Here is a 13,863-nt window from a genome sequence, read left to right on the forward strand (position 1 = left end):
TAACATATTCCAAAAACAGTCTTAGGAAGCAGTGTCTGCCAAGTGGTGTGTTGAAAGTGTAGATTTTGGTGTCCTCAGTGTCTAAGGAGATCTGTCAAAATCCAGGTGATGCATCTAGTTTGCTGAAGAATTTGTCTTCTGTTGTTTCAGACAACAGTTCACTTCTTGGGGTCTCTCTTTATGTTTTTGTTCAGCTTCTTACTGTCCATACACAGCTATGGTCCCACTTTTTTCTCTACGGTTACTAAGTGAACCCAACTGTTGGTTCTTCTATTATCCAGATGATATCATTTGTTGTGGTGTTTTGCAGTCCTTCTTCTAGGCTCTTTCTTAAGGCTTGTTGAACTTTTCATGTAGCATGAACCACATGTTTTACATCTTCTCTAAACTGTATCTTGTATGTTAGTTGGAAGCATCCATTTCCTGTGACTATATGTTCATATGATGCTATTAATACTTGCTTATCTGGTTCTATATTGTCTGTCTTTCTATGGGTATACATCCTCTTAACTTAAAGACCAAGCACTTCATGTATGTAGACCCAAGTCTGATTGCTTGCCTCTGTTTACTACCCCAAACTCTGTTTTCTTCTTAGAGTGCTTGCCTTAGCGGTATCCGTAAGGTTGGCTGTGGTGTATCCTAGAGTGCTGTGCTCATGTACTGGAATATTAGGAGCTGCTGGCCCTACCCCTTCTGAGTTCCTTCTTACCACCTCTGATGGTTTGTTGGAGCACCTCGTCTTGCATTGCAAGAGCGTTAGTGGTTCTTTACAACCATTGTCTATCTTCTTTATATATGGTTTGTAGGTACTTAGTTAGCCATTAAGTTAAATGTTAGGTTAGTTTGGTAGTTAGAGTCCCGGCATGGACTTCGCACTGGAGTGGGTATGCCCCGTTCCCCCAGCTTTAAACCATGCTTGTCATGCACCAGGCTGATGCATATTAGTGACCCTCACGACAGCTGCTTGAAGTGCTTGGGGGAGTCCCATATAAAGTACAAGTACAAGATTTGTAAGAACTTTCACCCTAGAACCCAGAAGGAGAGGGATATTCGCTTGAGGGTCCTCCTTGTGGAGGCTGTGCTTTGTCCTGCATCGGAGCCCTCCTGCTTGGCCTCCACTCCTAGAACCTTGGCAAAGGTACAGAATGCACTACCAACATCTGGCTCCATCCAGCACCATTCCACCTTGCTGGTGCCTAAGAAATGGCAAAAGAAGAACGGCTCCCCGGTACCAGAGGGGAAGGAGGCTTCAGGCAAAGGACCTATGTCAGCATGTGACCAAAGCAGAGCTTCATGGAGGTACCACAGCAGTCGGACCCTCTAGCCCAGCCAGGGATCCAACTCTAACTCCTGGATGTGGCAGCAGACTTCAGCTTCTCCTAAGGCTTTCGTTCCCTGAAGTGGCCCTGGTGGCTAAAGAGCAAGAAGGCCAGCTGGCACCGCAGATGCTGCACCAGGGGTCAGACTCAAAGACCCCTATATCCAAGGGCAAGTTGATCATGGTACCGCCCCATAGGGCAGTGGAGTATTCTCGATCCCTGGATGGCAGATGTAGATTCCCATTGCCTCGGCCTAGGACCCCAGCACTGCAACCTCGGTCTCTGGTCAGAAGACACTGGTCCCTGACGCTGTGCTCACCCCCAATGAGGTGTGGGACACCGGAGTGGAGACATAGCTCTCCATACCTTGGTCTTGACCCTCTTGCATGTGGTTTATTGTAAGGTAAAATAGTTCTGGAACTTAACATATTCCAAAAACAGTCTTAGGAAGCAGTGTCTGCCAAGTGGTGTGTTGAAAGTGTAGATTTTGGTGTCCTCAGTGTCTAAGGAGATCTGTCAAAATCCAGGTGATGCATCTAGTTTGCTGAAGAATTTGTCTTCTGTTGTGTCAGACAACAGTTCACTTTTCCTGCCAGAGATCACCACAGTGCAGGTTACCATCGCCTAGATGGTCTCCCAGGCGTTGGTCTTCACTGGGGAGGAATCGCTCCTAGACGTGGCACCGGTCTCCACCTCTCTAGTACCATTCATCCGGCAGGCACCGATCCTTGCCAGGCACTGATAAGGATTAGTCGACAGACTCGGGCCTCCACAGCACCGCCATGGTCACCAGAGGAGCAATGGTCCTTGTTGGAGCAGGAGTTCAGTCCCTAGCCAAGGAAGGGTGAATCACTGCTAACCCGCGAGACTGACACGGCATCTACAGCAGTGGTAGTGTGGCAGCAGGGACAGTGGCCCACTCAATGGCCATACTGGAATCTGTGGGGCATGCCCATGATGCTCGTCCTGTATTCCTACCATTCCTCCTTGGCCTCCTTGGACAAACTGCCCCAGGCACCGAATCCAACACAGGGGCAGCACAGCAGGCTTCAACATCTAAGGAGCCATCCCTGGAGAGGGAAGGGAAACCTACCCTTCCCCCTGTGGAGAAATTGTCATCATTGTCGTCGTCTCCGGACAAAGTGGTGGCCAGCCCTCCCAAATGGGCAGTCCCCCCCACGACTTCAAGGAACACCAGCCCTACGTTAAAAGGGTGGCTACCAGTTTGAACTTGGATACTGAGGAGTTGACTGAGGAGTCCAACGTCTTTTATGTTATATTCTCCACATGTCATGTCTCAGGAAGCAACTGTTCCTCAAAAAGCCTTACAACCACCTTATAGTGTGGCCATCTGAATTGCAAAATACAAACAAGCATGCCCCATTGTTGAGACCCTTCTACTTCCAGGAGCAATAAACATGTAGAATTATGGTTGAGGAACAAGCAGCCACAGCACTGAACACCATTACTATGTCAAATAATGCCCTTCATTGACACATTGACGGCATTGCAGAAAACTTCCAGAACCAAATGATAGAACATGTTCTAAGAAGAGTCAGCTTTTTGCACTGCAGCTTGATGAATCAACAGCCAGCCAGCTTCTGGGTTATGTGAGCTTTGTCAAAGCAGGTATAGTCGTGGAAGAACTTTTATTTAACAGGTCCATTCTTAAACTTTGTCAGAACATGCCAAAATATGTATTTTCAGATTACAATTTTAAAAACCAGGATTAGAGAGAATTATATAATTAAACTGTATGTAGTTAAATAAAGTTGCAAAATCATCTGAACTCTAGTGTCCTGAACTCTTGAATCTTGTGTCTTGCGTTGGTTTAAAAAATAAGTATTTGATTGTAGGAAGCCACTTAGTTTTAAAATATCTGTAGGAGTGCCACAGTGCTAAAAAGCTTGAGAACCACAGCTCTATAGCACAGATGCTGCTTGGCTAATATCTAATAACAGATTCTGTTCATTAGCAGTGCAAAACATCTTTCCACCAGTTTTACTTGTGCTGCTAAATGGAAGAGGGTCTCCGTCTGGCCACTGGTTGCCATCCTGGACTACCTACTCACCTTAAACTGTACAAGACTCCTCAACAGCTTTTTAAGACTGCACCTGATGTTTATCTCTGTTCATCACCCCGCAGTGGAAGACTACACCGCTTTCTTTCAACTAATAGTAGCTAGATTTCTCAAGACTCATTCCTGTCTACTTCCCAATCAGAGAGACCCTGCCCTCCTAAGACCTTAACATTGTTTTAACAGGATTGGTCAGACCTCTTTTTGAACATTTGGTGACCTGCTGTTTGTACCACCTCTCCATGAAGACTACCTTCCTAGTGGCCATAAAGTTGGTTGAAGGATAGGGAAGGTACAGGGTCTCAAAGCAGGACCACCTTGTACAGTATTCTATAGTATGACTTCATCTGTTATTTATTTATTTATTTGCATTAAGTGGTTTGACTGTCATCTTAATTATATGATCCATCTACCAGCCTTCTTCTCCAAGCCTGATCCAAGCTTCCACTTAGGGAGAAGCTGAACTTCACATAGTGGGTATTGTCATGGGTCTTTCATACTATTGGTACAGAACAAAGTTGTTCCAGAACGCGCCTAGATTGTTCCTATCAATTGCTGACAGAATGAAGGGTGAATCAGTCTTCTCTCAATGACTGTCAAAAAATTCTCTGACTGTATTAAACCATACTGTGTGGTGGTTTATGTAGACCCACCTGGACAGGTTAGGACCCATTCCACCAAAGCTCACACAGCCTCTACTGCATCACTGCAAAGTTACAAAGAGAATTGCAAAGGAGCTACTTGGAGTTCAATTAGCAGCTTCATTCAGCATTATCATAGAAGATTAGGGTTGGAAGAGACCTCACATGGTCATCCTGCTCAAAGCATTGTAGTTAGTATAAGCTATAGATCCATTGTCCTTTTTGGCAGAGCTGTCCTGCAGTCATCATTTCAGAAGAATCTGAGCTCTAACATCCAGGATAATGAGTTACTGCTTCTGAGTCACCAGAAGTGGAATATACATGGATGGTCTCTCAAAGATGAAAGAAAGTTACATACCCTACAGTAATTGTAAGATGTATTGTTCACATATATTTCACAACCTGCCTTCCATCCCTGTTTCTGTGGAGTCATTGTCACTGTGAATTCTGTTCTGGGGAAAGAACTGAAGAGTGGCTGCAGCTGCTTCACCCTGTCCTTTAGAACCTAGGCTACAAAGTGCTATAAATCATACAGGGCACAGGCGCAGCTCCAATGGACACTACTATTCAGAAGATTCTGATCTCATCTGCATGGGGCACATGTGCACCAGAGATGTCAACATGTAGTCCAACATTTCAAAGAAGAATAATTACTGGAGGTTAAGTAAACATTCTTTCTTCTCAAGGATCTCTGTGCATTTGCAGATTTGGTGCCACTAGAGTCAAGCTCACGGAACCTCTGATGAAGTCAGAATCTTTTGAAGCTAATGACTTGAGGCATCTGACATCTGAGGCTGTGAGTGCAGTCTCTAATCACTTCTGTTCCTTCTTTTCTACAGTGAAGAATGTTAGGAACCCACTCTCTTAGATCTGCCTAGCAGACACTCTTAGTACCTTACTTTCTTTAGAACTCGTCTGGATACAGGTCACAGTACTACTGAGAGCATGTCTTTGACCACTGTGTGCCCTTGCTCTGACTCCTGGCACTTTTCTCTTCCTGACCTTTATGAGGCCCGAGACAGAAAGAACTGTTCTTTGAGAGTTACTCCTGTGCATTCACACAGAGCTCTCCTCTTAGAGTAAGATGCTGCAGTTCAGGAGAAGGTACTGAAGCAGTTGGTGGGGGCTATGCACTCTCAGATGTCAAACACTTATGTCTCCAAGGGGCATTCACGCAGGCCCACAGATTTGGTAAAGATTCTGGTAGCTTGGTACCGGGGCTGCCAAGTGCACATGGGCAGAGGTGACTCTTGAAGAGGTACCCATCAGTAATCTCTCTCTCTCTGATAAGGAATTCCCAACACTGATTCACACCGTTCAGGAACTCTGCTGTGAGGTGCTATTTGAGTTCTGCTGATTCACTGGGGCAAGTGTAGCTCATTGAGTCCACTTGGGAGAGTTGCTCTCTAGAGAGAAGCAACTGGAGTTTAGTATACTGAGATCGGTTTAGGGACCTTAGAAATAGCTAATCTTTGGTATAAAGCTTAGGCTGAGGTTTACATATTTGTTGGCATCTGAGTTAATGATAAATCTACTCCAGGAAGGTGACAAAAGGTACTCTAAGAAGACGATTTCAATGGAACTATATTGATTTACACCAGTGTCAGACCTGGCCCAACAAGAGTAGGTTCTTTTTAGAGCAGAGTGGGAACTGCCCATCCAAAGTGTTGCACCTTTGAGGGTCCATACCTGTATGAGAAGTTCATGCATTAGAGTTTCACACCAACATTACTTGATTTCTTCAAGTATAGGTCCTACACATCTGTGTACTAGAGGTAAGTTGTATGCAACATCGTTATAGCAGTGTAGGTCCCAGGTTATTCGAGAGGCAACATGGGTGAGGTAATATCTTTTATTGGATCAATTTCTGTGGGTAAGAGACACAAACTTTGTCTCTTTCACGCACAGAATTTGGTCCAATAAAAGATATTACCACACCCATTTTGTGTCTACTGGAGAGACAAGGGCAGTTCTGAATATACTGATGTCCCTCTTAGTCTTTTTATATCTGAAAACATGTCTAGATTACAGTGGACCATCAAGCAAACTGCCTCTAGGCATCCCTCCTCACTTGTCGCAAAATAGCGGAAAAACATGATCCCAAGAGAACAAAATCTTCTGTAGGCCCTTCATACTGGGTCTCTGGATCAGGGAGAATTGTTCAGTTCTCCCTGTGGTAGAGGAAATCAGTGGTAAACCTTTTTGTTACTTGTCTGAACAATGAATTACCTGTGTTCTGTTGATACCCAGAGAAGATAGTTTTAACAAAATTTGCCTTCTCTGTCCTTCACAGGTAAGTCTATCAGTTCTTCTGATAGCAAACTCCGAAAGCTGAGGTGTCAAAAAAAAAAAGGAAAGAAAGACACTTGGCCTGCAATTGTTAATCAGTTTAAAAATAAAGTGTGAGCTACAGACTTTTAAATAAGTTTGTAAACATAACTTCTGGAATATTACTGTTTTATGCTGAGTATATTTTCATTAATGAAATTTATTATGGAATAAGCTAAAGTTCTTATACACAGGTTGTAAACAATATTACTTGGATTTGTGGCAAAGTATAGGCAGCCTTTTATAAAAGGAATTTTTAAAATATTCAGGTTTCAGTGGTAGCCATGTTAATCTGTATTACCAAAAAACATGAGGAGTCCTTGTTGCACCTTAGAGACTAACAAATTTATTTGGGCATAAGCTTTTGTGGGCTAGAACCCACTTCATCAGATGTATGAAGTAAAAAATACAGGAGCAGATATAAATACATCTCCCTGTATTTTATTTAAATCGGCTCCCTGTGGCTGTGGTTCGCCATTCCCAGCCCATTGGCTGGAAAAGGCAAACCACAGACACTGAGATCTGAGGGGCCCTGTGCCTGTGAACGCTCCAGATAGACAAAACATCCAGGCTCACTAGTGGCTTACCCTAACGGGCCAAGAGCCAAAGTTTGCCAACCCCTGAAGTATAGGATTGGCTTATTAAAGGGTCATATGGTTTTTGCTATTTTTACCTAGCCATCTTCGGCAGTCAGCGTATAAATAAACAGGCTAATGAACGAATATATATGGTAAACTTAATTTCCCCAATACTAATTTCTCCCTACTGTTACTTACACCTTCTTGTCAATTGTCTGTTATAGGCCATTCTCCTACCACTTCAAAAGTTATTTTTCCTCCCTTGGTATCCTGCTGTTAATTGATTTAACCGGTTTGACTGACCTAATACTGGTAAAGCACCTCCATCCTTTCATGTATTTATACCTGCTCCTGTAATTTTTACTTCATACATCTGATGAAGCCCACGAAGGCTTATGTCCAAATAAATTTGTTAGTCTCTAAGGTGCCACAAAGACTCTTTTTTTTTTTTTTTTTAAATATTCAGTTACTCTACTCTATTTACTGTTCCTCAGTCTCAAAATTGAGTGTTTCTATAGGCAACAGCTCAAGTGACTAAACTACAAATATTTAAGTAACATACCTATTGATGAAACATTGTACTATGTAACACACACTTACTGGCCCACATTTTAAATTACTTAGAGGTCTGACAGTAGTGACCACATCTGAGATGGAATGTTCATATAATGAATGCTTTCTTTAGGGAAGAGAGACAGTGCTCATAATGAAATCTTAATATCTATATCAGATTGCATACAGATCTCCTAAAAGGATGGAGATTTGAGCAATTCATTAAGAAACTATAGAACTTATAGTTAGAGATAATCCATTCCTTGTTAAGAAGAAAGTTTATATATGGCAGTTTCGTAATGTATGGTATGTTTGAGAACAGTTTAACATCTTGGTTCATACCTTTATTCAAGAAGAATCCATCTTTGTTTCTACCCTGATATGTATAATCTATTTTGTGGTAGTAAATACACAGAAACAGTGTAAAGAACCCAATGTTTATTTGGGTAATATATTGTGGATACAAATTGTTCCCACAAGAGAGACTCTTTTTTGAAAATCAGAGTCAAAATGATTTCATAAAAACCCTTTGATTATTGTAATATTAATATGACCTACTAAAATCAATTATGACTGTACTGTTCTATATTTCAATAGTGTAAATATGTTTATAAACAATTACAACAATTTATATTCTATTTGCCAAGAATAATATTCAATATTTATTTTTATTGGTTTCACAATGTTTTTCAGGGGCAGGAGTGTTAGAGGATAAAACAGAAGCCAGTAATGACACAGTGGTATCCAAGAGAAGAGTAAGACCTTATCTTTTAAAATACAAGCTTAAATGATCAAGTCCTATTTCCATTTTGATTAAAAAGCCATATGCAAGACATTTTTTCAAACTCATTTTTGAAATATTATGTCAGTTTAGCCACTGTCAACTATTTTTAGGTCCTCAAATTTTCATGTACTTGAAAAAATGATTCTTCTTTCCGAAGTTCAGTCATGCCTTTACTATTTTTTGGTAGGAGTAGTAAAAGTATTATTTGCAACTGATACACTACTGCAATGATTCAGGTGTTTTATTCTCAAGTAATCTACAAGTGAATATTAAAAACAATTGTAATATGATTTCAGTCATGTGTTTTAGTGCCCATAAGGTGAAATTAAAACTTCTGGCTGGTACGTCTATGTCTGTTTTATAGGTTTCATCATATCATAGAAACGTTGGACTGGAAGGGAGCTGAGAGGTCATCCATTCCAGACCCCTGTGCTGAGGCAGGACCAAGTAAACTTGGACCATCCCTGACAGGTGTTCATACAACCTGTTCTTAAAAACCTCCAGTTATGGAGATTTCACAACCTCACTTGGAAGCCTATTACAGAGCTTAACTACCCTTACAGTTAGGAAAATCTTTCAAATATATACTTAGAGAGATTTTCCTTGGTGCAGATTAGGTCCATTACTTCTTGTACTACCTTCAGTGGACATGGAGAACAGTGGATCATCCTCCTCTTTATAACACTTCTTAATGTATTTGAAAGCTTTATCAGGTCCCCCCTCAGGCCTGGTCTACACTACGTGTTTATACCGAATTTAGCAGCGTTAAACCGATTTAACCCTGCACCCGTCCACACAATGCAGCCCTTTGTATCGATATAAAGGGCTCTTAAAACCGATTTCTGTACTGCTCCCCGACGAAGGGAGTAGCGCTGAAATCGGTATTGCCATGTCGGATTAGGGTTAGTGTGGCCGCAATTCGAAGGTATTGGCCTCCGGGCGGTATCCCACAGTGCACCATTGTGACTGCTCTGGAAAGCAATCTGAACTCGGATGCACTGGCCAGGTAGACAGGAAAAGCCCCGCGAACTTTTGAATTTCATTTCCTGTTTGCCCAGCGTGGAGCGCTGATCAGCACGGGTGGCCATGCCGTCCGAAATCCAAAAAGAGCTCCAGCATGGACCGCATGGGAGATACTGGATCTGATCGCTGTATGGGGAGACAAGTCTGTTCTATCAGAGCTCTGTTCCAGAAGATGAAATGCCAAAGCTTTTGAAAAAATCTCCAGGCTATGATAGACAGAGGCCACAGCAGGGACTCAACACAGTGCTGTGTGACAAGCATAATGGAAAGCCAAAGAATCAAATGGACACTCATGGAGGGAGAGAGTGGGGACTGAGAACTCGAGCTATTCCACAGCTCCTGCAGTCTCCAAAAAGCATTTGCATTCTTGGCTGAGCTCCCAATGCCTGAAGGGTCAAAAACATTGTCGCCAGTGGTTCAGGGAATATGTCGTCAATTTACCCACCCCACCCCCCGCTCCCAAAGAAAAGGGAAAAAAATTGTTTCTCACCTCTTTTCAATGTCACCGTATATCTACTGGATGCTGCTGGTAGACGGGGTGCTACAGCGCGAAACAGCAGCATCCTGTCCCCTCCCCTCCCCTGTGGCAGACAGTATGGTACAATATGACTGATAGCCGTCCTTGTCATCATCCTGTGAGTGCTCCTGGCTGGCCTCGGTGAGGTCAGCTGGGGGTGCCTGGGCAAAAATGGAAATGACTCCCGGTCACTCCCTTCTTTAAGCTTTGTGTCCTGGAGATTCAGTCCTGGCAGATGGTGCAATAGGGCTGGTAACGGTCCTCATCATAGCAGCTGGAGGCTGAGCTCCTCTCCCCCCACCCTTTAATGAGTAATGGAGATGTCCTGCCTGGAATATCATAGCAGCTGGAGGCTGCCTCCCCCTCATTTTATCTCACTAAAAAGTCAATGTTTCTTATTCCTGCATTCTTTATTACTTCATCACACAAATGGGGGGATAACTGCCGCGGTAGCCCAGGAGGAGTATGGGAGGAGGGAAGCAATGGGTGGGGTTGTTGCAGGGGCACCCCTTAGAATAGCATGCAGCTCATCATTTCTGTGGGATATCTGGGGCTCTGACCCGGAGCGGCTGTGCTCTCTGGTTCTCGAGTAGACTTGCTCTGTATTCTAGGCAGGACTGCCTCTATTTTTATACAAAACATAAGAAGGGGATGGCCTGGGAAGTCATTCCCATTTTTGTCCATGAGCCCCCAGCCGACCTCAGCAAGGCCAGCCAGGAGCACCCATGACAGCAGTGGACGGTACAATATGACTGGTAACCGTCATTGCCAATTTCCAAAGCAGCAGATGGTGCAATAGGGCTGGTAACCATCTCTGCTACCTTGCAAAGGCAAATGAATGATGCTGTGTAGCACTGCAGTACTGTGTTTGTCAGCAGCATCCAGTACACATACGGTGACAGTGACAAAAGGCTAAACGGGGTCCATGGTTACCATGCTATGGCATCTGCCAGGGCAATCCAGAGAAAAAGGGCACAAAATGATTGTCTGCAGTTGCTTTCACGGAGGAAGGATTGAGTGACGACATTTACCCAGAATCACGCACAACACTGTTTTTGCTCCATCATGCATTGTGATCTCAACCCAGAATTCCGATGGGTGGGGGAGACTGCGGGAACTATGGGATAGCTACCCACAGTGCAACGCTCCAGAAATCGACACTAGCCTCGGTACATGGACGCACACCACCGAATTAATGTGCTTAGTGTGGCCACGTGCACTCAACTTTATACAGTCTGTTTTAAAAAACTGGTTTCTGTAAAATCGGAATAATCTCGTAGTGTAGACATAGCTTCAGTTTTCTTTTCTCAAGAAGAAACATGCCCAATGTTTTTAACCTTTCCTCTAGATTAGGCTTTCTAAGCCTTATCATTTTTGTTGCTCTTCTCTAGACTCTTCAGTTTGTCCACATCTTTCCTAAAGTGTAGTGTTCAGAATTGGACTCAGTACTCCAGCTGAGCCTCACCAGTGCCAAGTAGAGCAGGACAGTTGCCTCCCGTGTATTAGATACAAGATGCATGTTCATACACCCCCAGGGCCGGCGCTTCCATTAGGCCACCCTAGGCGGTCGCCTAGGGTGCCAGTATTCGGGGGGTGGCATTTTGTGTGCTCCCCATGCGGCGCACGGGAGCTTCCGGTTCCGCTCCTGTTGCACCACCGAAGAAGGACCTTCTGCCGACGTGCCGCGGAAAACAGCGGCAGGCAACTGAGCAGCTCAATGACTGCTGCTGTCGCCTGCGGCATTTCGGTGGAGGGTCCTTCTTCGGCGGCGCAATGGGACTGGAACTGGAAGCTACCGCGCACCCTGTGGGGAGCGCACAAAATGCCGCCTCCCCAAATTCTGCCTAAGGCGCCAGAAACTCTGGTGCCACTCCTGTACACCCCAGAATGATATTAGCCTGTTCCACAACTGCATCAGGTTGTTGACTCATTCAGTTTGTGATCCACTGTAACCCTCAGATCCTTTTCAGCAGTATTACATCATAGCCATTTATTCCTCATTTTGTAGTTGTGCATTTGATTTTCCTTCCTAACTTTGCACTTGTCTTATTGATTTCAGACCAATTTTCTAATTTGTCAAGGTCCTTTTGAATTCTAATCCTCTCTTCCAACCACTCCCACCGTGGTGTTATTTGCATATTTGTAAGAATACTCTCTATTCTGTTGTCCATGTCATTAATGAAAATATTGACTAGCACTAACCCCTGCTGGACTCCACTAGATAAAACCTCTCAGCAAACTATTGATATCTATTCTGAGTACAGAGTTTCAACCAATTGTGCAACCACATTACAATAATTTCATCTAGACCACATCTGTACTCCCTTGTTTGTTTATTATTTGGAGTTACTTTCACCCCTCTGAGTTACATATGAATGTGTTCTAACAACTGGGATATAAAGTTCCTTATTTATGTATATATATGCATGTTAAAATTGGTTATACTATGTGTTACAGGTTGCCTTTCTAGCATTTGATAAGTCTTTACTAAATGCTAGAAAAACAAATCCCTAACAGTTCAAAGCAAAACACTGAAAAAAATTGAACAATGCCCTATGCACGTGCCCTGCCTTCTTGCTACAAGCCCCAAAACGAAGGCCTCCAAAGCCTCAGATCTGAGGCTAGTAATAGTGGAAAACTCCACTAGGTAAGTCAAATATAGATGGAGATGTTTTTTTTAAAAGATCTAGAGTAAATTTTAGAGACACTAGAACACACAGGAACTCTCCTGTGCCTGTTAGTGAGCCCTGATAATTCTCAGACAGACAATCGGATGTTTAAAGGCTAGATTTTTGAGAGAGTTGAACTCCCATTTAGGTTATGGCTAGACTAGGAAAATAAATTGTGTTTAAAAAATACGTTAACTAACATGTTTTAACTATTTTCTTAATCTAGCTATGGCTTGAAGCTGTGAGTTATTAACATTTTCAAAAGAACTTAGTGCCCAACCTTCCAATCTTTTGGAAATCTGGTCACTTATTTTGGTGTCTATGGGTATGTCTACCCTGCAGTTGGAGGTGTGATTGCCATGCGTGTCGTCATACCTGAGGTAGCTCTAATCTAGCTACCACAGTTACCACTAATAGTGAAGTGGTAGCAGCATGGGCCAGCTACCCAAGTAAGTATTCAGGGCCCTGGGCAGGCTTCTATAGGTTACACTGAAGCACCTGCTCCTGTGGTTTCACTTCTATCGGTACCTCAGATAGCTAGGGTATGCCTATCTGTGCTGCAATAACACACTCCAACTGCAGGGTAGACACACTCACAGACACCAAAATAAGTGGCCAGATTTCCAAAAGACCAGAAGTTTGAGAGCTGAGCTCTCTCAATATTATGGTTGTAAATGCAAGTGGTGAATTCTTTGGAAAATATATCTTTTAGTTTTCATTGTGTACAAGTCGTGTTGCCATATTTAATTAAATTGTATTTATTTATTATGTAGATTATATAAACTAATTAGAAGTGCACCCACCCAAAGCTCCAAGTGCCTTATCATATAAAATCATTGCTAGTAAAGTTTCCAGATGACACAGACATTGGTGGAGTGGTAAATAATGATGGGTTCAGCTCAGTTATACAGATCTATCTCGATTGCTTGGAAAGGTGGGCTTTTTTGAACAATGTGTGTTTTAATGCAGCAAAATGCAAGGTCATACATTTATGAGGAGATAATATAGATCAGGCTTAAAGATGGAAGACAGAATCCTGGAATACAGTGACATTGAAAAGCACTTAGGAGTAACAGATAACCACCTGAACATGAGATCCCAGAGTGAATGTCATGTTTGTTCGTGTAAGCAGGAAAATACCAAGTAGGAGGCAGTGTCAGGATCCAAACAAAGGTAGTCAGGGTCAAGAGTCAGAACAGGGACACACCCGAGGGTGGGAGCAGCAGAGGAGTTCATAGGTTCCAGGCCAGTATCAGATTCCAAGCCAGGTTTCCAGATCCAAGTCAAGAGGCAAAGTTCAAATCTAGTCAAGGTCATAGCCAGGCATTCAAGAACAGTCATGGCAGCTACAGGAAATTCCCACTGTTTCCTGAAC

The 13,863-nt window shown here is 43.2% G+C and overlaps 1 protein-coding gene across 1 annotated transcript in view; it reads left to right on the forward strand.

Annotated features, from left to right (window-relative positions):
• ZCWPW2 (zinc finger CW-type and PWWP domain containing 2) overlaps positions 1–13,863 on the forward strand; it is a 104,488-nt gene that overhangs the window by 40,372 nt on the left and 50,253 nt on the right. The window contains exon 4 of the mRNA XM_050938520.1: positions 8,189–8,250. Coding sequence (XP_050794477.1) covers positions 8,189–8,250 — 62 coding nt within the window. The remainder of the gene's footprint in view (positions 1–8,188; positions 8,251–13,863) is intronic.

This window comes from Gopherus flavomarginatus, chromosome 2 (genome assembly GCF_025201925.1).
Source record: "Gopherus flavomarginatus isolate rGopFla2 chromosome 2, rGopFla2.mat.asm, whole genome shotgun sequence".
Lineage (NCBI taxonomy): Eukaryota > Metazoa > Chordata > Testudines > Testudinidae > Gopherus > Gopherus flavomarginatus.